The sequence below is a fragment of the Tiliqua scincoides genome, chromosome 5, assembly GCF_035046505.1.
Source record: "Tiliqua scincoides isolate rTilSci1 chromosome 5, rTilSci1.hap2, whole genome shotgun sequence".
Lineage (NCBI taxonomy): Eukaryota > Metazoa > Chordata > Lepidosauria > Squamata > Scincidae > Tiliqua > Tiliqua scincoides.
This window is the reverse complement of record NC_089825.1, coordinates 115596145-115623775: the sequence shown is the minus strand read 5'-3', so window position 1 is coordinate 115623775 and position 27631 is coordinate 115596145. Positions and strand designations below refer to the sequence as shown.

Sequence of the window (27631 nt, the reverse complement as noted above, 5' to 3'; positions counted from 1 at the left end):
CGGCAGATGTATACAATTGTATTCCCCATTGTTATGGAGTAATCTCCTAAAAAGGTTAAAAACTGATTACTAGTAGCACTCTATTTCTGTAGCGAGAGCTTGTCATGTAGAGAGGGGAGATGTGGTGACTGTGAGTCATAGATGTCTCCCAACTGGGGGAAGGGGGGCTGCTGGTCTCCACCCTCTGACTCCACGACAGTGTCTTGGACATCAAGGACAGCAAAATTATTAGAAGAGATAAAATTAGGCTCTCTCACATATTGCATCCAGGAGAGTTCATCCAGGCATCTCTGTTTTGAGGACTTGCCGGGAGAGTTACCATGTTCTGAGCAGTTTCTCTGCCTCCTCTTTTCCCCCATGGCCTCCATGTTTCAAAATTTGAAATAACAATCCACTGTAATCCATGAGTAGTTGCAAACAAACAAGCGCTGCCAGTACCTTTTGATTCAGGAACAGATTGTGAGACCTCCTGGACAAAAAATAAACCAGAAGTCCAATCTAAGGAAGAAAAAATGTAGAAACAACTAGGAGCGACCAGCAAAGATATGCGCCTAGGTGGCCATTTTTAGTGCGGCTTCTCCATCTGTGTTTTGAAGTGCAAGGGATGAGTCTAACAAGGTACTCTCAGAACATTCCAGGTGTGTGCAGACAAGTGTGAATCACTTAAACCTTCTCACTACTTTCCCTGTAGTGAGTTGTTCCCTGACATTCAGCTCTGGCCTCAATACAATAATGTAACATTTGGGGGAAAAGATACAGCCCAGCAACCCAGCACTGGACGCTAAGATAGAGAAGACCTCCACAGCTACCATGGATTTTCCCCTAGAGCTCAGGTAGGTGGGAATGAACAATAGCCAAACACTGCAAAAGACCAACATGCTGAAAGTGATGAACTTGGCTTCGTTGAAGGTGTCTGGGAGCTTCCTGGCCAGGAAAGCCACAGCAAAGCTGACAATGGCCAGGAAGCCCATGTAGCCCAAGACACAGTAAAACATCGTCACAGAGCCCTCATTGCATTCCAGGACCATTTCCTCAGGTACTGAGTTCATGTCAGTATCTGGGAATGGAGGACAGCTTGCCAGCCACACAGTACAAAGGAAACCTTGAACCAGGGAACTGCAAAGCACAATAGAGCTGGCCAGTCTTTTCCCCACCCATTTCCTCATCCTGGATCCTGGTTTGGTGGCCATGAAGGCCAAAACTACAGTGATAGTTTTTGCTAGAACACAAGACACAGCCACTGAGAAGATGATGCCAAAAGCAGTTTGTCGGAGGAGACACGTCACCTTCCCAGGTTGTCCAATGAACAGCAGTGAACAAAGGAAGCAGAGCAGGAGGGAGATGAGGAGGGTGTAGGTGAGGTCCCGGTTGTTGGCTTTGGCAATGGGAGTGTCATGGTGCTTTACAAATATTCCAAGTACGAGAGTTGTGATCAAAGCAAAAGAAAGTGCTAGACTGACTAAGCTGGTCCCCAAAGATTCTTCATAAGATAAGAATGTTATAATCTTAGGAATGCAGGAATCTTTGGCCCTGTTTGAATATTGATGTTCTGGGCACTTGGAGCAGTCATTCACGTCTGAAAAATGAAAAGAGAGCCTTTGTTTTTGTCAACATATAACTTTGATCTCTCCACCAAAAATGTTGTATTCAACTATATATAGGGGTTATGGGCATACCCCGCATATTTGACAGGTTATGGACAAGAGTACTGACAACACTGAAATAATCAAGAAGCAGAATGGAGTCTTTTTTTTAGCATGCAAGTGCTAATTGCCTATTCAGATTCCAATTGCCAATGAAAAACCTGGGAGGTGAGCACTGAAAACAACCAACAGGAGGTGGGAACCAACCTCCTCTGTGTCAGTAGCCTTTCTGAGGACCTGCTAAACTTATCTAGGTAAATAAACACATATGAATATGTGTATATTATGTATATTAATGTGTGTGCGTAATGCAGGGAAAAAATTAAACAAGTTACAATTAGCTAGTTAAAGCAATAACCAACAGCCCAATCCTGAGCTGCCCGGGGCACGCGGCTGTGGTGGCGCCGAGAACGCCTGCCATGGGCAGTGCCTCGGGAGAAGGGGACTTTCATCCCCTTCTCCCGGGTAAGGGAATCAGCCCTGCAATGGGACTACTCACTTTACCGCTGGTCAAAAAGTCGGCGGTAAAGGTGCTCATGTAGAGCACTGAGCCCTGCATGAACGGACAGGATCCTGTGGAGCTCCGCTCCACTGGACCCGCCTCCCCGCCATCCCATTCCCTCCCCCTAGCACGCCTCCTGCCCGCTCCCTCTCTGCCCCCGCCTCCCCATCACGCCTCCTCCCCGACCTCTCTCTGCCCTCCGCCCCCCTCCCTGGAATGCCTCCTCCCTGCACCCACTTACTATGCCACAGCTCGGCCGGCCAGCACTGGGCTAGCACAGGCAGTAGCCCCGTGGTAAGCCTGGCAAACATGCTTTATAGCACGTTTGTGACAGTGCACGGCGGCACAAAGCCACTGCACCGAGCCCAGGATTGGGCTCCTAGTCATTCAGTAAGCATAAAAGTATTCAGGATAACCATGGTGATAATTAAGTATAGCGTTAATTGGTGATGGCACCCTCCTCCTATAATAACATAACATCAGAAGAGCCCACTGGATCAGACCAAAGGTCCATCTAGTCCAGCTTCCTGTATCTCACAGTGGCCCACAGTTGCCTCTGGGAGCACACAACATACCTCCATCCTGTTGCCACTCCCTTGCACCTGGCATTCTAAGGTAGCCTACTTATAAAACCTGGAAGTTGTATATACCCATCATGCCTGTAATCCGTGATGAACTTTTCCTTCATAATTCTGAACAAGATGAACCAGATGCCATCACCGCACACTGTGGCAGATTAATGACAAGCTCGGTAAAGAAATATTTTCTTTTGTCTGTCCTAACTCTCCCAACACTCAATCTTGGTGGATGTCCGCTGGTTCAGGTGTTGCATGAGAGGGAAAAGAACATCCCTCTATCCAGTCTACCCATCCCCTGCAAAATTTTGTACATCTCAATCATGTCCCTCCTCAGTCTCCTTCTTTCCAAAGAGCCCAAAATACTTTAGTGTTTCCTCATAAAGTGGGTGCCCCAGCCCAGTACCATTTTGGTCATTCTCTTCTGCAACTTTTCCAGTTCTACTATATCATTTTTTAGATGTGGTGACCAGAACTGCATGCAGTACTCCAGATGTGGCCTTAACATCTATTTGCACAGTGGAATTATAATGTTGGCCATTTTATTCTCAATCCCTTTTTTAATAATCCCAAGCATGGAATTGGCCTTCTTCACAGCCACCACACACTGGGTTGACACTTTGATCAAGCTATCCACCAGCACCCCAAGATCTCTCTCCTGATCTGTCACAGACAGCTCAGAACCCATTAGCCTATATATGGAGTTTGGATTTTTTTTTTTTTGCCCTAATATACATTACTTTACACTTATTTATTTTGAAATGCACCTGTCATCAAAGTGACTACTTCTGCTTCATTGACCACACAAAAGCCTTCAATTGTGTGGATCACAGCAAATTGTGGCAAGTTCTTAAAGAGATGGGAGTACCAGACCACCTTATCTTTCTCTTGAGAAATCTGCATGAGAGTCAAGAGGCAACAGTTAGAACCAGATATGGAACAATTGATTGGTTTAAGGGAAAGGAGTACAACAAGGCTGTGAATTGTCACCCTGCTTATTTCACTTATATGCAGAGTACATCATGTAAAAGGCTGGGCTGGGTGAATCACAAGCCAGAGAAATATCAATAACCTCAGATATGCAAATGACAGCCCTCTAATGGTAGAAAAGGAGGAGGATCTAAAGAACCTCTTGATGCTGGTGAAGGAGGAAAGTGCAAAATGTGCAACATTAAAAAACTAAGCTCGTGATATCCGGTCCCATCAACCCATGGCAAACAGAAGGAAAAGAGATGGAAGCCATGGCAGAGTTTATCTTCTTGGGCTCCAAGATCACTGCAGACGGAGATTGCAGCCAGGAAATTAAAAGACACTTCTTGGGAGGAAAGATATGGGAAGCCTAGAAAAATTAATGAAAAGCCGAGACATCACTTTGTTGACAAAGGTCCGTATAATCAAATCTATGTTTTCCCAGTTGTAATGTATGGCTGTGAGAGCTGGACGATAAAGAAGGCTGAGTGCCAAAGAATAGATGCTTTTCAATTATGGTGTTGGAGAAGACTTTTGAGAGTCCCCTGGATTGCAAGGAGATCAAATCAGTCAGTCCTACAGGAAATCAACTCTGACTTTTCATTGGAAGGACAGATGCTGAAGCTGAAGCTTCAATACTTTGGTCATCTCATGAGAAGGGAAGACTCTTTTCTTTTCTAGAAAAGGGAGGACTCTTTTCTAAAAAGACCCTGATTATGGGTAAAATTGAAGGCAAAAGGAGAAGGGGACGGCAGAGGATGAGATGGTTAGATAGTGTCACAGAGGCAATGAACATGAATTTGGACAAACTCCAGAAGTTAGTGGCAGACAGGAGGACCAGGCTTGCTGTGGTCCATGGGGTCACGAAGAATCGGATAAGACAATGACTGGACAACAACAGCACCTGCCATTTTGCTGCCCATTCTCCCAGTTTGGAGAGATCCTTCCGGAGCTCTTCACAATACCTTCTAGTCTTCAACACCAAGAAGAGTTTTGTGCCACCCACAAACTTGGCCACGTTGCTGCTTATCCCTGACGCCAGGTCATTGATGAAAAAAGAATTAAAAAACACTGGTCCCAAGACAGATCCTTGGGACACGCCACTTTTCACCTCTCTCCATTGTGAAAATTGCCTATACAAATGCATGAATGCCATTTATATTAGTGAGAAAAAGTAAGTGAAACAGTTTATGCTCTGTTGCCTCTGTGTGCGTGTATGTTAAATCTCTCTCTCTCTTTTGCAAATCCCAGAAATGTATATGGCATGTAATATACATTCCTCAAGACAGGAAAACATTATGTTGTAAGATACATGGCTTACCTCTCTGACTTGAAAATTTCCCTTCTGTGCATGGGATGCAATCATAACAGCAAAATGGCTTCCCCTCCTGTTTTCTCCTCCTATAACCAGGAAGACAGCTGGTAGTACACACAGATGAAGGCAATGTCTGTTCCATAAATGGGAAAAAGATCAAATATTAATAGTAGTTTGAGTGCTTGTATCTTAGTAGTGGATCTACAGTACTGCAAATGGGATGTTGGGACAGGGCCCACCAAAGACTTCCTGACTTCTCAGGTGGTATGCCAAACACTGAACCCCTCCCCAGTGATGATTCCACTTCTGCTCTGCCCACTCTCCAATGTTCTCACTCAACACTCTCCTTTCAGCCATATTTCCTCTTCCTCTCTTGGGGTGGATCCAGTGTTTGTGTTGGGGAGGACATGAACACGACCTTAACTGCACAGCCCAGGTCAATCAAGCAGGTTAGACCTGGACTCCCAGTTGAACTTTGGCCTCTGTGGCTGAGGTTTGCTGTGCAGGTAAACTTGAGCTCCAGTCTGGACTTGATGTCCAGAGCTACCTGCCAGGTAGACTTCGGCTCCCATTCCGACTGCCATCTGGAGCCACCTCTTCCAAGATCGCTCCACTTTCACTTCTAATTTGCTGGGGAGCCCTGCAGACACTGACACAGGGCTCCCAGCACCCCCAACAGGCTGCTGCAGGGACTGGTGAGTGCATCCCAGTCCCTGCAGCCCTCCTGAGCAGCGTGATCCTGGGGATCACGTCGCTGCCTCCAACCTGCCTCCCCCCTGCCCCTGCCCCTTAAGGGGAAAGAGGCCAGGGCCCTCAGACTGGGCGTCACAATGCCCCAGTCTGAAAACCACTGCCCTACCTGGTTAAAATAGCTGTGCCATGTGATTGCATCATCATAGAAAGTAACCATGCTGTCAATAGATCGCTGGGGGTCGAGTCTTCCAACCTTCACCCTTGAAAAGGACTGGTTTGGAAAAGTGACCCAGTTTATAACATCAAATCCAGCTGCCAATTCCCTGTTCTGGTCAAAAGACACTAAATCTCCAGCACTGTTATTAAATGCAACTCTTTCCAGAAAGCGGTGAAGCTAGAATAAAAATGGAAACACAAAACATTTCAAAAAAGATGTGACATATGCTGAGACCACTGGTCTGTCTAGCCCCATCCCTGCTGAAATCCTGGTTTTAGAAGGAGAAATCAGGAAGCAAAACCATTATGCTAATATATGAAAATATCTCGTGTCCAGATGGGAACTTTTCAGTTCCAGCAGCAACAATTCTACTAGGTACGAAACTGAGCTCTTTACCCTTTTTAATGGCTGAAAGACGAAAACAACAGTTTTTAAACAGTGGGGAGGGAAAGGAAGCTGAGTTCATGCACACTTGGTACAGAAACATTTTGGCGTGTTTCTGGTCCGTTAGATATATGGCACTCTTGCATGCTCAGGCCATTACCTGCCATGGCAGTTGATCCCAAAGACTCAATCTCTTTTCTTTCCTCATTATCCAGTGTCTTGGTCTGCATGACTGCATGGCATGTAAAGCATGCGCTAAAGCATGAGCAGCGTTGTAGATGCTGTAGCTGTGGCCAGTCATGCTCATTTCAAAAAGAGCCCCAGGGAGGTTCTCCAACTTCTCCTCTCCAGTGCAAATATTCCCATCCACACTGTCCATAGTTGAATTTGAATTTGGAAATACACAATCAAAGGCCTGTTCCCAGATATCCTTGATGAAGCCATCTTCTTTGGTCAAGAAAGGCTTTCTCATCTGGAGAAACGTTTGGAAACTGGGGAGCTCCCGTGACTGAGTTGCAAAAGACAGAGACCCATGGATGGCTTGTATATCCCAATCTCTTTGATAAACCAGTGGTCTCAGATCCATCTGGGCTGTCATGAGCCACACTTTACCTTTTGGCTTTGGTGTTACCCAGTCCATATTTGGTAGTTGTAGCAGCCATCTCAACAATGTCATACTTTCTGCATAGAAGACGACTGTGTTAGCTTTGCTGTTCATGACAATCTGATATATTCCCACCAACCAATCCAGCTCAGTGTAAAGGCTATGGCCATGTAGTGCTTTGAGTCTTTCTAAGAAGGCAAAGCAAATGCCGTTTACAGGAAACCCAGCCAGTATGGTCTGCACAAAACTTTCTCCATTGTCATCATCCTTAGCAAAGACTCCTACCCAGGTCCATTGGAAATGCAGAAGCAACTGGACAATCCCTGTATACTGGTAGGCTTCATTTGGCACCATCTGATAGAAGGAAAAGGCTTCGGTTCTGTCATAATTCACTGGAACAGAGCCGTACGTCAACTGTTGAAAAATAAAATAATCATTTCTGGGCAGGAGGTCTGGTCTAGAGGGTAGAGCCTCCATTTGCCTGAAGATAACATCCACAAGGTCGCCAGTTCGAGGCCACTGGCACCGTGCGACCTTGAAGCAGCTGACAAGCTGAATCCGAGCTATTCCATCTACTCTGAGCGTGGGAGGATGGAGGCCAGAATGTGAAGCCAGATTGGAATGAAACACCTGAATGTAGTGGTTCTGGAAAGAAAGAACCTTCTTTCAATTGTAAAAATCCCTATTTAATAAGGGATTTAAATAAAGTCTGCCTATGTAAACCGCCTTGAATAAAGTCTTGAATGAAGACCAAGAAAGGCGGTATATAAATACCTGTATTATTATTATTATCTGTTCAGAAGGAGAATTCAAAGCTATCTCAGTTCCTGCAAATAATGGATGATAGCCCAACATCACCTTTAAGGATTCAGCACTACAACATTATTTTTCAGAGAGAATGCCCTCTGAGAGAGAGTCCTGCTCCTCCATATCCTCCATACCAGCGAAGACCTCTGGCAGCTGCTGAAGGGCCACAGGATGCAGCAGTAGCTGCTTTGGGGCCACTGTACTTGGAGGCATCACCAACATTAGGAGTTACATAAAGCAGTGTTTTTCAAAATGTGGGTTGGAACCCACTAGGTGGGTCACAAGCCAATTTCAGGTGGGTCCCCATTCATTTCAATATTTTATTTTTAATATATAGACTTGATGCTACCATGGTATGTGAGTGCATTTCAGAAAATGTTACAGACCAGTACTTTTAACAAGCTACTATGTATAGTCTTTTAACAATGAAGTAGTAAATGGGACTTACTGCTGGGTAATTGTGGGTAGCATTTCAGTCTAGGATCCTAAAAAATTTTCTTGCTTGATGATGTCGCTTTTGGTCATGATATAACTTCTGGTGAATCTTGACAGATTCTCATTCTAAAAAGTGGGTCCCAGTGCTAAATATGTGAGAACCACTGACACAGAGTTTTGCAGTAAGTCTTTATTATCAAGGCTAATATGATATGGCCTTAAGGTGAATACATATGGCCTTAAACTGAATGTCATATCTTGCTGATAAAAGGAGGATCTTGGACCAAAACAGGATCTAAACGTCTCCATTTTCACGGTTCCAAAATCTTTAACACAGTGATTTTGCTTTATAACACGCACGCCTCATATATAAATCTGTAGTGCTGCAATCCTATACATACCTACCTGAGAGTAGGACCTATTGAACTCAATGGGACTTCCTTCTGAATAGACATGCATAAGACCGGTCTGCAAGTTTATGTCACAAATTTAGTAGCATAGCTAGAGTGGTGCAAAATAGTATAAATAGTTGTGCATGCTTCCAAAAGTGAGAGTAAGCAGCCCCCCCCCACTCAACCTTGAAGCCATTCAGGCAGCAACAGCCTGAATGGCCCTGAGGGTGAGTTGGGGGCAGCTTACACTTGTGTCTGGAAGCCTGCACTGCTTCCCATTTTGCACTGCTCTGGCTATGCGACTGGTCAATCATGGCTGTCTCTGTCTCCATATGACAAAGTTCCATCCGGAATGTGGAAACAGAAATGTCACTGACTAATTTTATTTTCATGCTTTACTTATACAGCCTACCTGTGGAACTTTGTAGATTCCCAGAATGGTTGCCATATGCAGTGAAATTTCAGAGTAAAGACCCCCAATGATTGACATCATCTTGTTCTGGCTGCCACACCTGTAGTTGGGGATAAATTTGTTCCATGTGGAGAGAAGTTCCATTGTAGCATGGTAGGTCCACTTTGACCTGAAATAGCTCTCATAAATGTGGAAGCCCAAGGTGACATTGGGTAAGATCTGCTGGTCTTCATTGATCTCCTTTATAGCAAATACCATGGCCAGAGTATGCTGGTAGTTCTTGGTTACTGCACTACAAGGAGAATTGCACGTTGTAATACAGCAACATTCTGCATATCATAAATCTATTGCCACTCATGTCTGCTCCACCAAGAGCATCAGCTTCAGAAGATAATGCTCATTCTTCCATCTCAGATCGACAGAGATGGAGCTCTAGACACATTAGGAGCTGGACATCTTCTTGCTGTTTGTCAATAGGCCTATGTAGGCAGGAGCAGAATGCTTTCTGAATAGTATATCTTATTGATGTTTCATCATCACCATCATCAATATTATTATTTTATAAAAAATAACACATTTTTAAATGCAATAACTAAACCTCAGAATATAATAGAAACTAATGGTCAGCTAAAGGATCCTATAAATTGATTTGTTTAAGCCATTTCAACACTGCATATACGCAACAGAGATAACATGTGCACCTACGGGCTGGGCAATAATGGGTTAAATAGCTTCTTCTTTCTCGACTGTAGCTAAAACTATATATTCATCTCTTGCCTTTCCCATCATCCACACCTCTGTTGTTTCCTTTAGATTGCAAACCCATCGTGGCAGAGAACTATCCTTGCAATCTATATAAATTGTCATGTACATTGATGGTGGTATAATAAAAATTATAGCAATAGTGTTTTATGAGTTCCAAGTCTCAATAGATATCTGATTAAACTGTGGTATGGCTTTAAAACTGGTGGAGGAAAGAAGTGATTGGGATAAATGAAATCAAAATGAGGACTTTAAAAAGCAAGATCATCTCTGATGGGTAATACCTTTAATAGAGGCAATCAGCAAATTACCTCTATAAAAGCTTCAGTACATCTTAAAAACATCACCCCATGCTTGGACAGAGGAGTTAGAATAAATATTCCTTTGTTGTTGATTTTTTAAAATGCTCTTCTGTGAATAAAGCCAAATAATGCAAGAAGCCTTTTATTTTTTTGAAACTGCAGGTTCAAACTGATCAGCCTGCTCATAGTTCAATTCTGCAGTTTTCTTCCACCTCTATTCTTACAGTAGTGTACCCTGGTTACATTACTATATCCTTGAGAACAGGGATGTGAAAGTGCCAGCAGCTCAGTTCCCTTCTTAAGCACAGCAATGAAAGGGAATGGCAGGGGTTAGTACAATTTCATCTGGTCTCCCAAACATTTCTGTGCACTGCTGTACTTTGGGGTGTGAGAAATGGGGGGGGGGGAAACTTACAGAAAATCACCAATCCACGACTGATGGGGATGTTGATCAAATTCAACAGAATGACTAGGCATTGAGATCTGTGATGTGATTCCACCAGTGATGATGTCCCCACCTTGAAAATACCTGTGAAGGAGAGGGAGGGGTTCACCAATGTTGCATTTTGCACTGTGCATATTGTATGCCGAATGAGACAGTAGGAGTAAAACCATCAATACTTTGATAATAAAAGCAAATCTAAGCTGAGAACACAGATTTCTTTGCTCCCACATTTTTTGGTATCTCCAAGAGTACACCAGCCTGATTTGTCCACACACTTTGTCCATTTGCTGCCCCAGAGCCAGGAATATCAACCCTAAATTATAAATAGAGATCAAACCAATGGCATCCTGCTAGCCTCTGGTACTCAGCACCAAATCTGAATTGGACAAGAGCTATTTATACTCTCCATCTTTCTAGTGATAAATGTGATTTTCCCACTGGTCACTGGACTTTTTCACATACTCTAAAAAGGAGCAGAATTATAGTATGTTGTATAATTATAGGGTTGGGAGGAAAAACCTACTCTTTCCATTGTGATTTCTCTCTGGGATTGCTGAAATAAACATGTTTGGAAGTCAAAAACCCAAGTCTTTACTGACTCATCACTGAAACAGTAGGAAACAGGTGCGTTTGGAATGACCCACAGCAATGATGGCTTTCTTAGACCCATCTTCTACCAGTGCTGTGTTTGTACACCACTGCCCAAAGTGCACTTTTGCAACACTTTAAGGGAAGCTCCAAGATGAGGGAGACACCTTCAGGAAATATTCCAGGTGTTTCCATATACCTGAAACAGAAGTGGTGAAAAGGGCAACTTTTTCACTACTGTCTGTGGTGCTGACATAGTTTTTTTTTATGTAAATCATACGCAGAAATGATGCAACAAAACCCCTCACAAGAAACCAAGCTTTTTATACTGAGCACACAGCTCTTGCAGAGCATGACCTCAGATTAAGCCTCCTTGACATTTGACTGCCTTGCAAGCAGCTTGGGGCGTGAAAAAAAAACCACCCTCATATGATACTCAGCTACTTACCGATTCTCAGCTAACTTACTTAGAGCGCAATCCTGTGGTCCACGGCACGGCTCTGTGCCGTGGACCACAGTTGCAAACATGCTGTAAGGCAAGATTGCAGGGCTCACCGCCAGCCTCCCGCAGGTGCTAGCCCAGTGCCAGCTGGTGCTGGGCTGGTGCTGAGCGGTGGCCAAAGTTCCGTGGCTCTGTGGTCTTCCAGACCGCCAGGTTGTGGAACGAGAGGTAGGGGCATGAGTAGTAATAAGACATACTTCATCTCAAACTATCTTGACAGCGGAAGTCCCACCCCTCATTACCGGAAGTCCCGCCCCCTGAGGGGGTTCATGTGACCCCTCAAACAACTTTCCCCATGACCGTCGACCACTAGGGAGGGGTTTCATAGCGCCCCGACATTTGGTTTGGCAGGAAAAGGAGCCCGCCAATAAAGTGTTGGAAACGGGTTCATGTGACCCCCTCAAACAACTCCCTCTGTCCCTGCCAACCACTAGGAAGGGGTTTTGTGGTGCCCCAAGATTTGGTTTGGTGAGAAAAGGAGCCTGCCAATGAAGTGCTGGAAAGGGGTTCATGTGACCCCTCAAACAACTGCCCACGTCTCTGCCAACCACTAGGAAGGGGTTTTGTGGTGCCCCAACATTTGGTTTGGCGAGAAAAGGAGCCTGCCAATGAAGTGCAGGAAAGGGGTTCATGTGACTCCTCAAACAATTCCCTATGTCCCCGCCGACTACTAGGAAGGGGTTTTGTGGTGCCCCGAGATTTGGTTTGGTGAGAAAATGAGCCTGCCAATGAAGTGCTGGAAAGGGGTTCATGTGACCCCTCAAACAACTTTTCCTGTCCCTGCCGACCACTAGGAAGGGGTTTTGTGGCACGGGGATATTTGGTTTGGCAGGACAAGGAGCCCGACAATGAGGTGCTGGAAAGGGGGTCATGTGACCCCTCAAACAACTTTCCCTGTCCCTGCCAAGCAACAGGCGAAGGTTTTGTAGCTCTTGGACCACTGAAGGGACCCAATGGGAAAAGGGGAATGGAAACAGACCCGGGCATGCCCCTGTATTTAAGGTTCTGGCCTTCGGGGGAGGGAGAAAGTCGTTCACCCTGTTGCAGCTATGGCATCTCCTCTGAAAAGCACACCCGCTTTGAGTTCTGGGATGGAGACTCCCCAGAAGCCCTCCAAGTGTGAAAGCCATGCTCGGCAATTGATCAAGATGGAGAGCCCCGAAGACCCGGAGACCGTGCAGCCTTCTGGGGTGGAGACCCCGGTCAGACCGACAGATTCTCAAAGCCTACCACAAGCACCTATGAAGAAGCAGAAACGCAAATTTGATGATGATGAAACCTCAGACGTGTTACCGTTTCCATCTCTGAACCTGGTTTACCAGTTTGCAATGGAAGATGTGCCCATACCTTGTGAAAGTGAAGCAGAGAATGAGCCAGCGCCAAAGGTAAATCTGTGTGTTTGAGTGCATGCGTGTGCGTGTGTGTGTTGACTGATTTGTAAAAAACAAAATGGTAAAAATACTTCTTTGTGTTTTTTTTCTGTAGGCTATTCCAGTGGATGAGAAGCAAGATGCTTACAAAACTTTACATAACATCCTGGGGGTTCTCCCGCTGGACAGACATAACAATCTGACATCACAAACGAGGCAAAGAATCACAAAAAGTGTTCTGAGAGCAAGCCTGTACGCCATTGTGAAGTACTGTGTGAGCAAATATCTGGAAGACTCATGCGAAGGATGCAGAATCCGTGCCCCTGGTCAAAAAGCTCACAAATGCTTTGATTGGACTCAGGAGTTTATTAGAGAGAAATTGTGTAGGCTTATGAAAAAGTTAAATATTGGATGCATTGTCCATACAAGCGTGTGTATAGCGTTTTCACTGGGGTGTCTGGAAATTAAGCAAGATTTCCCAGAATACCTGATGGGCATTCTGGAGCAATTACAAAATGATTCTGAACCCCAGAAAGCAGTTGATAAGCTTATCAGATTTGAAGATTGTGTTTTTTTGTTTTCTGTTGAAAGAGTAGCCAGGGCAAATCAGTAGTCAGTATTTGTTTTATCTGCGCTGAGGGGTGGGGGCTTATTAATATGTGTCTGTATGACACAGGACTTGCATGTTAGGGAAATGAACATAATGGTTGATGCTTACATTGAATGTAGAAGTCTTAGTACAGAGAAGAAGACAAGGGGGGATGTAAAATAAAGAACCCATGGGAGATTCATGTGAGTGGATGCTTATTAATGTGAATGTATGGAAATAAAATCAAATCTTTACAGGACGTGTGTGTGTGTGTGTGTGTGTGTGTGTGTGTGTGTGTGTGTGTGTGTGTGTGTGTGTGTGTGTGTTGCTTACAGGGGATTTTATTAAGCATTATTTCATCTGAATTTAGAAGTACAGAGAAGAAGACAAGGGTTTGGGGGAATAAAAAAAAGGTCCATGGGAGAATCAGAAGTTTTAAACATTCCTGAACTAATTAAGATTTCAGGGTGAATAAACAAAGCAACTGGTCACACACGGTTACTCAATATCTTTATCCAGATGAGAAAACAGCCAACAACATTTGGTATTTGATCAATCAGTGACATGGGAATTGTTTTTGATCGGTTACAAGATATTTTTCCAGATGGGAAAACAACATCAACATTTGGTAATTGATCAGGCTAGCATGGGAGCAGATTTTGGGCCTGTTACACAATATCTTTATCCATATGTGTAAACAACCAACAAAAGGGCTGAAAAACACAGAAACTGATTAACAACTTTGGGTGACATGGGAATCAGATTTTGGCCTGTTACATGATATTTTTCCATATGTGAAAACATCCAAACATCAGTGATTTCTTTTAAATCATACCAGGACTAATTAAGTTTTATGGTGTGAAAATCACAGAAACTTCCCATTATTTGTTTATGCATGGCCTGGAAACAGACATTGAATGATAGGCCCAGGTATGGGGGTGTAGAGATTTTTCCTATAAAAGTGGAACACATCTTTTGCCAGACCACTCAAGATCATCCAAAGAAAGAAAGAAGGCATCGGATTGGTGAGTAAAAACCTCTCTCTCTCTCTGACAGTGTGTGTGTGGCTGTGTGGCTGTGTATCTAAGACTCAAAAAAAATGCTGCCTTATTCAGGGTGGGGTCAGGCTTCTCACTTTTTTGGAGTGAAATATTTGCATGTACTGTGTGCATTTTGTTTTGAGTAAAACCTCTCTCTCTCTCTCTCTCTCTCTCTCTCTCTCTCTCTCTCTGTGTGTGTGTGTGTGTGTGTGTTGTGTGTGTGTGTGTGTGTGTGTGAGACGGATTCTGTGGCTGTGTGTCTGTGTATCTAAGACTCAAAAATGCTGTCATTTTTCAGGGTGGGGACAGGCTTCTCACTTTTTTGAGTGAAATGTTTGCATGTACTGTGTGCATTTTGTTTTGAGTAAAATCTCTCTCTCTCTCTCTCTCTCTCTCTGTCTCTCTCTCTCTCTCTCTCTGACATTGTGTGTGTGTATCTCTGTGTGTGTATGTATACACATCTTTCTCTTCTGTTTCAACTCTAGTGCTGTTTGTGGATGTTCTTAATGAAACTACATCTAAGCAAGGTAATTCTTAGATGAATTTATATTTTCCTTATCATGTAAATAGTGAGCAAATAAAAATATTGGTTATTTTATGTTTATTTCAGACCCGCCTACTCAAGCAGGAACTAATCTGTCAAGGGGGTCTCCTGGTAAGAAAAAAAAAAAAAAGAGGGGTCTATAAAATTTAACTGAAAAGTTACTGATTAATCAAATCTATTTTTTAAAAAAGGGGTTTCCACTTTTTTTTCAGGTTGTAAGCAAAGGGCATTCACTTTTCGTAAAGGTAAAAACCTGTACCTATTTTTTAAAAAAGTTTCCAGAGTATCTTAAAAAAATCAGTAACTTGACCCTCCTTTTTTTCTTTTTAAAGTAACTGGTTGAGGACCTTCAAGTAACAGATCCCCCCCCCCAAATTCTGGTGTGTTATACTTTACCTCTTATTTTAAAAACAAAACAAACAAACAAACAAAAAAAAAAACTGCCTCTCCTACAAAAAGCATAATTATTTTTTCTGTTTTATTCCTTTTGAAGTAGATTCACCCAACATCTTCAAGAGAGGTAATGAATTTGATTTTTTGCACATATCATTGCACATCTATAATACTACAGTGTAAAAAATAAAATTGGTTATTTCAGGTGAAGGAAACTCCGCAGCTACTGCAGCCAGAAACAGTCTCAGTCAGAAACTTGCTCTTACAGCCAGATGTAATGATGGCACAAACCTCTTTAAGAGAGGTAATAAACTTGATTAATAACAAAAAAAGTTTTGGATTTTCTACAATTTTTAAAAAAATTATTTAAAAAAGATTTTCTTTTTTTCCTTTTAGTTGCTGGAGGATCAGCAAAATCCAGCACAGGTACAGGGGGAGGTAATCCATGGCCTCTTCTTTTTCTATGGATGTCAGTTCTTTAAAAAAAGAAATGATTTTAAAATCTGTTTTTTTTTCCACAAGCAGGAAATCCAGGGCCTTTGTAAAAATAATCAACACCTGCTAATGTGCTCCAAAGAAAATCTCCCATGACACCAAGGCCTGGCCCCTCAAATGCTGGCATTCAGAAAGGTAGCAGCTTTTCCATGAGCAGCCTGTATAAACTAAATAATAATTAATAATAATGATAATAAATGCTTATTTTAGTTTTGGTAGTCAGTAAAAGAAATTATGTTTATTTCCTTCTAGGAAGTGCCACACCTACTGGCAGACCACTCCTTCACCAGAAGTTTGAGCCTTGCCTGGCAGTGATATCGAAGATTTTGTTGCAGATGCTCCTAAGAAAAAACAGAGGAAAACCAGAAACATTGACGAAGAAGAGTGTTTACAAATGGGTGATATATTGATGCACTGTGTCAATTCTGTTTATGAAAAGGAGAGAAATCTGACAGCTCAGATTAACTATTGGCATTCAGAGACTAAAAAAATACTGGTGTTCATTGTTTCAGGGGAGGGGGCTTGATAAAGAGATGCTTGTTTCTTTTCAAGAAAATATTAAAAACTTCCACATCTATCCTGAGAGTCTGCAGGGGGACCTGAGCCAGACAGCACACAGCTCTCCATTTGCTACAGGGGTGAACCAGGTTGGGGTGGGCTTCCCACACACCCCACAGGACTCCTCTGATTCAGAGGGTTCTGATGATGACTCTGATGCAAGGCAGAGGGGGCTTTCACCCACACCCCAAGGGTCCCCTGTTCCTGCTGCTGCTGCAGCAGCTGCTGCTATTGAAGAAGAGCATTCTGATAGTGGCTATTCCTCCAATGCACACCCTGGGTCCCTGTTTTCTGATAGTGGCTATTCCACCATGAACACTACAGACCATGCTTCGGGGGGGAGGTGGAGGTGGAGGAGATGGCTCTGCGAAGATTCGACCTGGAAAAAGTGGGTCGGTGGGAGTGGCATGCACCAAAATTGCCTGTCTCCAGATACACTTTTTCCTTCTGCTTTGTAAACTTGGAGCGCTTAACCCACCCCTTGCTAGTGGAATAAGCAATCACCAACAGCATTCAGCAACTTTTTGATGAGTTACGTGATGAAATACAGGAGGGCAATTTAGTTCAATTGTGTTTAGAGAGAGGTGGGTTAAATAACCCTCTCTTCTCCTTGAGGAGACACAGAAGAGCTCTGGACGCTGCCTCATTTTTTGCTAGCATAGGGAATCTCATGCAGAGCAATGCAGAAGTTCATCTCAATGGTCTGCTGCATCTCATTGTTTCGGTTATCAGAAACGGAGGTGGACAAGGGTGTAGACTCATAAGCACTATCCTTTATAGCAAGATCCTAGAAAAGAAAAAGCCCCACCTTGTGAACCTGAATAATGGGGACAGCAACCTGAGTTTTGGTGGGAGTCTTTTATCTATCATGTGTGAAAGGAGGCTTACTGATTTCCAATTATTACAGGATGCAAGACGGTTGTATGAGGCGTTTGGCATTGGTCCTGATAAAAAAAATACTGTTAACAGAACTGGGGAGATTTGAAAGGTATTTACAAGTGAATATAGGGGTTGTCATGCATACTGATAAAGGGTGGGAAATCTTTAGATCAGGCCCTCCTATACATGATCAGTCCTACTTTCTGCTGTTACATGATGACCATTATTATGATATTCTAAACATGAAAGGTTTCTTTGGCTCTAGAAATTACTGCTCCCTCTGTGGGACTCCTTATGATCAAACACACACCTGCAGGTTTCACTGTCATTTATGTTTACGGAGACAGTGTACAAGGGGGTAGAGGTAATGTGTAGAAGCTGCAGATATGCTCTTCTGAGAGGTGTTTAGCCATCCATAAAGATTTAGCATCCAAAAAGGAGATTGACTGCCTCTCTAAAATACTGCGTGAAGAATGTGGAGGTTATGTTTATAAGGTACACGATTGCAAGATGCAAAAGTGCATGGAGTGTCTTAAAGCGGCTATACCTGGCCATCTCTGTTACATCCCCTGTCTTAGGCAACCTGAACTATCGTTCAACTATATCTTTTATGACTTTGAATGCACGCAGGAGATAGATATCCACATACCCAATTATATATATGCGATGGGTATATATATACACCCATATATACCCCCTTATATATGGGGGGGTATATAAGGGAAGGGGCAAATTGGAAGGAGCAACTTGAGAGTTCAAGGGCGAAGGCTGTCTTACAGACTTCATCACAACCTTTATCACCCCAGCTTTCAAAGAATTCACATTTTTGGCACACAATGCGAAGGGGTATGACAGTTACTTTATCTTAAACCAGCTGGTGAAGGAAAAGATGGAGGTGAATCTTATTGTACAGGGAGGTAAGCTTATGTGTGTGACCGTGAAAAAATTACAAATTAGGTTTATAGACAGCTTAAACTTCCTCCCCATGAAGCTTGGAAAGCTTTCCAAGGCTCAGGGGTTTGAGGGCTGCAAGGGTTATTTTCCCCACTTTTTTTAACACTGCTGAAAACTGGGATTACCAAGGGCCTTTCCCCCACCCAAAATCTTATGGGTATGAAACCATGATGCCTGATGAGAAAAAAGATTTTCTCGCATGGTATGAGGAAAATAAGAACAACACTTTTGATCTCCAGAAAGAGCTAGCGCATTACTGCCAACAGGATGTAAAAATACTAAAGAAGGTCTGTATTTTGTTCAGGGATGAAATCCTGATGATGACTACATCAAAGAAGAGGGATGGGTTAGACCCCTTTCAATACCTAACTATCACTAGCGTTGCTATGGCCATGTTAAGATACATGTTTTTACTTAGAGAAACCATAGCTATTCTCCCTTGGGACTACTACCTCCTGAGCAAAAAAAAGATTTTCCTCCCCTGCTATACAATGGCTGATGTATCTAGAGCATAAAGAATCAATTGAGATCAGACAAGTTCTGAAAGGTGGAGAATTAAAGGCTGGTCAGTTTTTTCTGGATGGGTACGCAGTGATTGAGGCAAACCGACAGCTTTTGAATTTTACGGTTGCTTTTTTTCACGGCTGCCCCATTTGTTACAAGGAAATGGATATAAACCCACTCAGGAACTTAAGCTATCATATACTTTATTATCGCAACATGCACAGAGAGGGCCGGATCAAAGAGATAGGGTTTGAGGTCAGAGCCATTTGGGAACACAAATGGCGGGCAATGATAGCCAGCGATGCAGCGCTTAAAGCGTTTCTATGTGAAACAAACCCACCTCTGCCTCTGCAGCCTAGAGATGCTCTATTTGGTGGGAGAACAAATGCCATAACCCTCTATTACAAGCCCAAAGAGGGGGAGGAAATATATTATTATGACTTCTCGAGCCTGTACCTGTATGTGAACAAAACAAAGGAAAACCCTTTGGGGCATCCGGAGATTATCTCCAAGAACTTTTTGCCCCTCTCAAACTACTTTGGGGTTGTAAAGACAACAGTGCTTCCCCGAGAAGTGTCTTTTTTCCCTGTATTACCGGCAAGGGTGCGGGGAAAGCTCATGTTCCCTTTGTGCCAGAAATGCACTGAAACTAGCCAGAAGGAGACTTGCTGTCACTCAGATGAGGAACGAGCCCTCGAAGGCACCTGGTGCACTGTTGAGCTGATGAAACCTCTGGAAAAGGGGTACAAGGTCTTGGCAATTTCAGAAACTTGGCATTTTCCTATGATCTCTGACAAGTTGTTTTCTGGCTACATTAAAAAGCATCTATGCCAGAAACAAGAGGCATCAGGCTACCTAGAGTGGTGCACGGATGAGGTGAATAAGCAAAAATATATCTTTGATTATCGTAAAAAAGAGGGGATCAAATTACGCCCCAAAAAGATTGAGGTGAACCCCGCAAAGCACCAGATAGCAAAGTTATTTTAAAATTATTTATGGGGAAAATTTGCTCAGCATTTAACTTGCTGAACAACAGCATCGTGAGGGACCCTACAGAGCTTTTGGAGTACGCCCTCTCACCTGCTATTTCAGGGTTTGAAATTCTTGACGAGGAGGCAGTCACTGTGTCCTGGAGGCATTCTAAAGATCGGTTCACTAGGTCCGGGAGAACAAATGTACTAATAGGGGCTTTTACAACCGCATATGCATGGTTAGAGCTTTACAACTTGCTAGATAAGTTACAGGACAGGTTCTTGTACCACGACACAGATTCTGTGATCTTTGTACATCTTGAGGGGAACTGGCGTCTCCCCTTAGGAGACTACTTAGGGGATCTGACAAGCGAGATTTCCCCAAATGAGTGCATCACAGATTTTGTGTCAGCTGGTCCTAAGACCTACAGCCTGAGACTGTCCTCCACAAGGTCTTACATGTGGGTGAAGGGCATTATGCTCCATGCACAGATTTCTGAAAGGGTCCATTTTGATAATCTGAAGCAACTGGTTCTGGACTATGGAACAGGGTCTAAAGAAATTGTTCTGCACTAGAGGGGCATTTTGAGAAATAAAAAGCAGTGGCTTATAGAAACAGGCGGTCTGAAGAAGACGCTAAGAGTTGTATATGATAAAAGGGTCCTTCTGAAAGACTTCAGAACTCTACCTTATGGGTATTAAGATGGATGTGCAGTGGAAACACCCCTTTTTGGCCATTTTGGCCTAGCAACTGCGGGAAAACGTATTTTATTAAAAAAAACTGTTGGATCATGCATGTACTGTGCTCTCTGTTGTTCCTGAAAATATTGTATGGTGTTATGCCTGCTGGCAACCTTTGTACAAGGAGCTCCTTCAGAAGAACCCCCACATATGGTTTAAGGAAGGGCTCCCCGTGACGTTTAATGATGATGAATTATAACCCCCTAATAAAGTGAATCTTTTTATCGTGGATGTTTTCATGGCCTCTGCTTCTTCCAGTACTGAGATTGGCGAGGTTTTTACCAAGTATGTGCACCATCGTAATTTAAGTAATTTTTTCATCACACAGAACATTTTCTTCCAGGGAAAATCCAATCGTATCATTACCTTAAATGCAAAATACATGGTGCTCTTCAAAAACCCCAGGGACAAACTACAGATCATTACACTGGCGCATCAGATGTACCCTGGAAACATGCAGTTCTTTCTGGAGAGTTTTCAGGATGCAACCGCAAAACCTTATGGCTTTCTGCAGGTAGACTTAAATGCTTCCACGCCTGACTCTTACAGATTGAGGATGGGGCTTTTCCCACCAGACTGGCTGGTCGTCTACACTATGAAAAAAAATAAATCTGGAGCCCTTTACAAAAGCAAGTGAGTTAACCCCAAGACCTTTCAATTGTAAGCATATCCTCCTCATGGCAACATGTCTAACTGCATGAGAAGAAATCTACCCCTTTTACAGCTGCTTATCAAGGCCCCACCGTGACAGAGAAAAGCCATTCTGTACGCTGCTCCTCACGACATGATCTCAGCTATCTCAGAAATTGCACCGAACACTTTAAAAGGTACCATCCCCTTATCCGGCAGACAGATTTCTCTGCTGAGATAAAACAGCTCGCTCATCAAAAAACTGAGTAACAAACGGTTATCAATAAGAAAAGAGAAGCAGCTGGTAAACCAGTCTGGAAGGTTTCTAGCACCCTTGTTAAGCATCACTCTTCCTCTAGTCACAGAGCTTTTACGAAACTGGTGATGGAACACACTGAAAAAATGTTCCTTGTACCTAGCCACTAGCTAGAGCAACTGAAAAATCCTTCCCCGGGAGAAGAAAACATCAGAACTACAGCCCTCAGTTCCTTAGATGTTGACATGCAAAATGTTTGACAGAGAAGGGACTTAACAGAATATGAAAAGGCGAAACAATATTCTGCTCTGCTTCAAAAATATCTAACTCATGTGAAACAAGCGGAAGCTGAAAAAGGACATCTGAGCATGTTGTTACCAACACCACCACCACCAGCACCACCTGAGACAACTACTGAAGCACATGCCTCTGCAGCCCCAGATAGCGTGTATCATGAAGTATTGGACAGCTTGTCCATCAGATTTAAGAACCCTGCAAAGATACAATTAAACAAAATGATGCAAAACAAGTCTGTTTCTTCGTAAAATGAAAAGGGGGCTTTTGTTTACAAAGCAGAAACTATCCCAGGCTCCAACATGCTAGACTTGGTGAAAGGAATCACACAAATCCATGTGCTGCCATCTGCACATGCTCCTAAAGGCTGGGGTGTCTTTCTGAAGGCGATGGCTGAGCTAAATATCCCTTCCACGGTTGTTGGGAACCCTAGAAACAGGGCCTCTTTGGATCACTTGAAAAACCACAGCCCCATAATGGAATTAAAACAAACACCCAAGGCTTCCCGAAGATCTTCTAAAAAGCAGAGACAATCTAGCTCCGTAGCATGGCTCACCTTATACAAATAAAAGCACTTAAAAAAAAACAACAACAACCTGCTTCGACCTTTTTTCTTTTAAACCCCCTCAGTGGGGGTTTCTTTTTATTGAAAAACATACCAATGAAAATTACTACAAGACACACAGGTTTGGGGTTGATAAAAAAAACTGAGGGGCAAGCTGAGGCACATACTGCTTCTTTTTTACAAATAGCAATACCATGCAATCATTCCTTAGCAAATCATCATAAGAACATAAGAACATAAGAACAGCCCCACTGGATCAGGCCATAGGCCCATCTAGTCCAGCTTCCTGTATCTCACAGCGGCCCACCAAATGCCCCAGGGAGCACACCAGATAACAAGAGACCTCATCCTGGTGCCCTCCCTTGCATCTGGCATTCTGACATAACCCATTTCTAAAATCAGGAGGTTGCGCATACACATCATGGCTTGTACCCCATAATGGATTTTTCCTCCAGAAACTTGTCCAATCCCTTTTTAAAGGCATCTAGGCTAGACGCCAGCACCACATCCTGTGGCAAGGAGTTCCACAGACCGACCACACGCTGAGTAAAGAAATATTTTCTTTTGTCTGTCCTAACCCGCCCAACACTCAATTTTAGTGGATGTCCCCTGGTTCTGGTATTATGTGAGAGTGTAAAGAGCATCTCCCTATCCACTCTGTCCATCCCCTGCATAATTTTGTATGTCTCAATCATGTCCCCCCTCAAGCGTCTCTTTTCTAGGCTGAAGAGGCCCAAACGCCGTAGCCTTTCCTCATAAGGAAGGTGCCCCAGCCCCGTAATCAGCTTAGTCGCTCTCTTTTGCACCTTTTCCATTTCCACTATGTCTTTTTTGAGATGCGGCGACCAGAACTGGACACAATACTCCAGGTGTGGCCTTACCATCGATTTGTACAACGGCATTATAATATTAGCCGTTTTGTTCTCAATACCCTTCCTAATGATCCCAAGCATAGAATTGGCCTTCTTCACTGCCGCCGCACATTGGGTCGACACTTTCATCGACCTGTCCACCACCACCCCAAGATCTCTCTCCTGATCTGTCACAGACAGCTCAGAACCCATCAGCCTATATCTAAAGTTTTGATTTTTTGCCCCAATGTGCATGACTTTACACTTACTGACATTGAAGCGCATCTGCCATTTTGCTGCCCATTCTGCCAGTCTGGAGAGATCCTTCTGGAGCTCCTCACAATCACTTCTGGTCTTTACCACTCAGAAAAGTTTGGTGTCGTCTGCAAACTTAGCCACTTCACTGCTCAACCCTGTCTCCAGGTCATTTATGAAGAGGTTGAAAAGCACCGGTCCCAGGACAGATCCTTGGGGCACACCGCTTTTCACCTCTCTCCATTGTGAAAATTGCCCATTGACACCCACTCTCTGCTTCCTGGCCTCCAACCAGTTCTCAATCCACGAGAGGACCTGTCCTCTAATTCCCCGACTGTGGAGATTTTTCAGTAGCCTTTGGTGAGGGACCGTGTCAAATGCCTTCTGAAAGTCCAGATATATAATGTCCACGGGTTCTCCCGCATCCACATGCCTGTTGACCTTTTCAAAGAATTCTATAAGGTTCGTGAGGCAAGACTTACCCTTACAGAAGCCATGCTGACTCTCCCTCAGCAAGGCCTGTTCGTCTATGTGTTTTGAGATCCTATCTTTGATGAGGCATTCCACCATCTTACCCGGTATGGATGTTAGGCTGACCGGCCTATAGTTTCCCGGGTCCCCCCTCTTTCCCTTTTTAAAAATAGGCGTGACATTTGCTATCCTCCAATCTTCTGGTACCGTGGCTGTTTTGAGGGACAAGTTGCATACCTTAGTCAAGAGATCTGCAACTTCATTCTTCAATTCCTTAATAACCCTTGGGTGTATGCCATCAGGGCCCGGTGACTTATTGATCTTTAATTTATCAATGAGGTCTGAAACATCTTCTCTTTTAACCTCTATCTGACTTAACTCCTCGGTCAGGAGGGGCCGTTTGGGCAGCGGTATCTGCCCGAGGTCTTCTGCCGTGAAGACAGATGCAAAGAACTCATTTAATTTCTCTGCCATCTCTAAGTCTCCTTTTATCTCCCCTTTCCCTCCCTCACCATCCAGAGGGCCAACCGCTTCTCTGGCGGGTTTCCTGCTTCTAACATATTTGAAGAAGCTTTTATTATTCCCCTTAATGTTGCTGGCCATGCGTTCCTCATAGTCTCGCTTGGCCTCCCCTATCACCTTCTTACATTTCTTTTGCCACAGTTTATGTTCCTTTTTATTCTCTTCATTAGGGCAAGACTTCCATTTACGGAAGGAAGCTTCCTTGCCCTTCACAGCCTCTCTAACTTGGCTGGTTAGCCATGCGGGCACTCTCCTGGATTTAGTGGAACCCTTCTTTCTTTGCGGTATACACCTCTGCTGGGCCTCTATTACTGTTGTTTTAAGCAGCCTCCATGCACTCTGGAGAGACTGGACTCTTTTTACCCTCCCTTTCAACCTCCTTCTAACCAGCCTCCTCATTTGAGGGAAGTCCGCCCGTCGGAAGTCAAGGGTTTTTGTTAGAGATTTGCCTGGTATTCTTCCCCCAACGTGCACGTCAAAACGGATCGCAGCATGATCACTGTTCCCCAATGGCTCAGTAACGTTTACATCTCTAACCAGGTCCTGCGTACCGCACAAAATTAAATCCAGAGTCACCTGTCCTCTGGTGGGCTCCTTGACTAGCTGATCTAAGCCACAGTCATTTAGCACGTCAAGAAATCCGGTTTCCTTATCGTGACCAGAACACAAATTGACCCAGTCAATATGAGGATAATTGAAGTCCCCCATGATTACAACCCTGTCCTTCCTTGTCACCTCCCTGATCTGTTTCCTCATTTCAAGGTCCCCATCAGATTTCTGGTCTGGAGGACGATAGCATGCCCCCAGTATTACATTGCTGCACAAGCCTGGTAATTTAACCCACAGAGATTCTACGGTGGAGTCGGACCCACCTTCAATCTCTACTTTGCTGGATTCTATCCCTTCCTTAACATAAAGGGCCACCCCACCTCCAACACGCCCCTGTCTGTCCCTCCTGTAGAGTTTATAGCCCGGGATTGCGGTATCCCACTGATTCTCCGCATTCCACCAGGTTTCCGTTATGCCCACTATGTCAATATTTTCCCTTGTCACCAGACATTCCAGTTCTCCCACCTTTGCTCGTAGACTTCGGGCATTCGCATAAAAGCATTTATACACGGAATGCCCCAGGATGGGCTGCTTATTCGCTCCTTTGTCCCCGCATCCTCTCATTGTGCCAAACCGTCTACCACATCCCATCACCCTACCTTTCCCAATTTCTTCTCCTACCCTGCCTTTGTCTTGTTGTTCTCTAACCTCCCCATCCTCATCCCATAGGGATGAGGAGTCCCGAACCGGATGCCCCTCGGCTCCTGTCGGCCTTCCCCCAGGGATCAGTTTAAAAGCTGCTCTGCCACCTTTTTAATGTTATGCGCCAGCAGTCTGGTTCCATTCTGGTTCAAATGGAGCCCGTCCCTCTTGTACAGGCCCCGCTTGTCCCAAAACGTTCCCCAGTGCCTAACGAATCTAAACCCCTCCTCCCTACACCACCGTCTCATCCAGGCATTGAGACCCCTGATCTCCGCCTGCCTAGCTGGCCCTGCGCGTGGAACAGGTAGCACTTCAGAGAACGCTACCTTTGAGGTCCTGGCTTTCAGCTTCCTGCCTAAAAGACTAAATTTGGCCTCCAGGACCTCCCAGCTACACTTGCCCACGTCGTTGGTGCCGACATGCACCACAGCCGCTACCTCTCCCCCAGCACTGTCTACTAGCCTGTCTAGACGAGAAGTGATGTTCGCAACCTTCGCACCAGGCAGGCAAGTCACCATGCGGTCCTCACATCCGTCGCAAACCCCCCTCTCTATGTTTCTAATAATCGAATCCCCCACTACAAGAAGCCCCCGACCCCCCTCCCACCGAGGAGTATCCCGATTGCGCTCGGATACGGGCCCATCCCCTGGAGAAGGGATCCCTCCTAGGGGATTGTTTCCCTCCTCTCCAGGATGACGTCCTCCAGTCCCGAGACTTCCCACCCGGGCAGCCGAGGAGCTGCACGCCTGAGGTTGGGACGAAGCCTGATCGTCCCCGGAAGTCTCCCCACGGTCCTCCTCTGGCTGCCTGCGCTTCTCCAGGTCGGCCACCAAGGCTTCAAGGGAGCGGACGCGTTCCCTGAGAGCCTGGAGCTCCTTGCACTGAGGACACACCCATGACTTATGCTCCAGAGGCATATAATCATACATGTGGCACTCGATGCAGAACACTGGATAGCCCCCACCCTGCTGCTGGCTGTCTGACTGCATAGCTTTTTTGTTGTTGTTTTATTTATGGGTCCTTTTAAAAACCGTACACTGGATAGCAGCCCTCTTCTCAAGGGAAGAGGAAGGGCAGTGTATGGGGCCCTGGCCTCCTCGCCCTGCTGCTGAACTCGCCCAGATGCTAAACTCTTGTGCCTTACCTGGCACTTAGTTCCCAGAGGCACTGGGTTCCCAGAGTCCACACGCGTCTTTAGAGAGCCTCACGCGATGGCCCGCCTAGCTTTATACTCCTGGCTGGCTCTTCCCCCCTCCTTCCTTCCTGATTGAAAGGGGAATAGATCGGAATAGAGTTCTTGAATCTGATTGAAAGTTAGCCCTTTACAACGCTGGCGCAGAAAAAACACACAGTGGTAACTGCAAGTTGCAGAGTCTGCGGGCTGTACTTGCTTTGCTTGAAATGTCGTTACAGGGCCACATTTTCTTAAAAAATCCATGATTGCCTCGTGGAATCGGGGATGGTCTGGAGGGTGGCCATAGGATTCGAAAAACTACGTGGTTTTCTTCTGTCAGGTACAAAGCTAGCCAGTGCTCTCCCAGGCAGTCATGAGGGTCCGTATTGACCACCAGCCCCATGGGTCTCTGTAGCTGATTCACTTTAGGACGTTGGTCACAAGGAAACACTCCCTTGAATACACAGTGGGTGGCTGGGTCAGCGGTCAGCAGCTGCATTAACTGCAGTCCATGTCACATATAATCAAATAGAACATTCCTCTGGTTATTTATTCCGATTATATTGTCAAAAACCCCATAAACGATCACGTTAATGGTCTGGCAAACCGAACTTCTGCCCTAAGGTTTTCTGTGTTGATCAAGGAATAGTGGTCGCCGCATTCCTGGTCAGGGGACAGGTCGAAGGCGAAGAGCGTGTAGCCACTCGCAAAGTCTTCTCTGTTGACTATCAGCCCTTTGTCTTTCATGTGCTTACCAGAGGCATGCACCAGGCTCAT

The 27631-nt window shown here is 44.6% G+C and overlaps 1 protein-coding gene across 1 annotated transcript; it reads right to left on the bottom strand.

Annotated features, from left to right (window-relative positions):
* Positions 1-659: 659 nt before the first annotated feature.
* On the bottom strand, positions 660-27631 carry LOC136653316 (vomeronasal type-2 receptor 26-like). Its single transcript, XM_066630227.1, has 4 exons — positions 27462-27631; positions 8949-9240; positions 5011-5137; positions 660-1576 (listed from the first exon to the last, which is right to left on the bottom strand). The coding sequence occupies exons 1-4, from the start codon at positions 27629-27631 to the stop codon at positions 660-662; spliced, it is 1506 nt and encodes a 501-aa protein (XP_066486324.1).

Coding starts and splice junctions, on each gene's coding strand:
- LOC136653316 (XM_066630227.1), bottom strand. CDS start 27,631: ATGAGCCTGGTGCATGCCTCTGGTAAGCACATGAAAGACAAAGGGCTG. Junction 5,138..8,948: donor GAATCTACAAAGTTCCACAG/GTAGGCTGTATA, acceptor TTTATGGAACAG/ACATTGCCTTCATCTGTGTG. Junction 1,577..5,010: donor GAAATTTTCAAGTCAGAGAG/GTAAGCCATGTA, acceptor TTCATTTTTCAG/ACGTGAATGACTGCTCCAAG.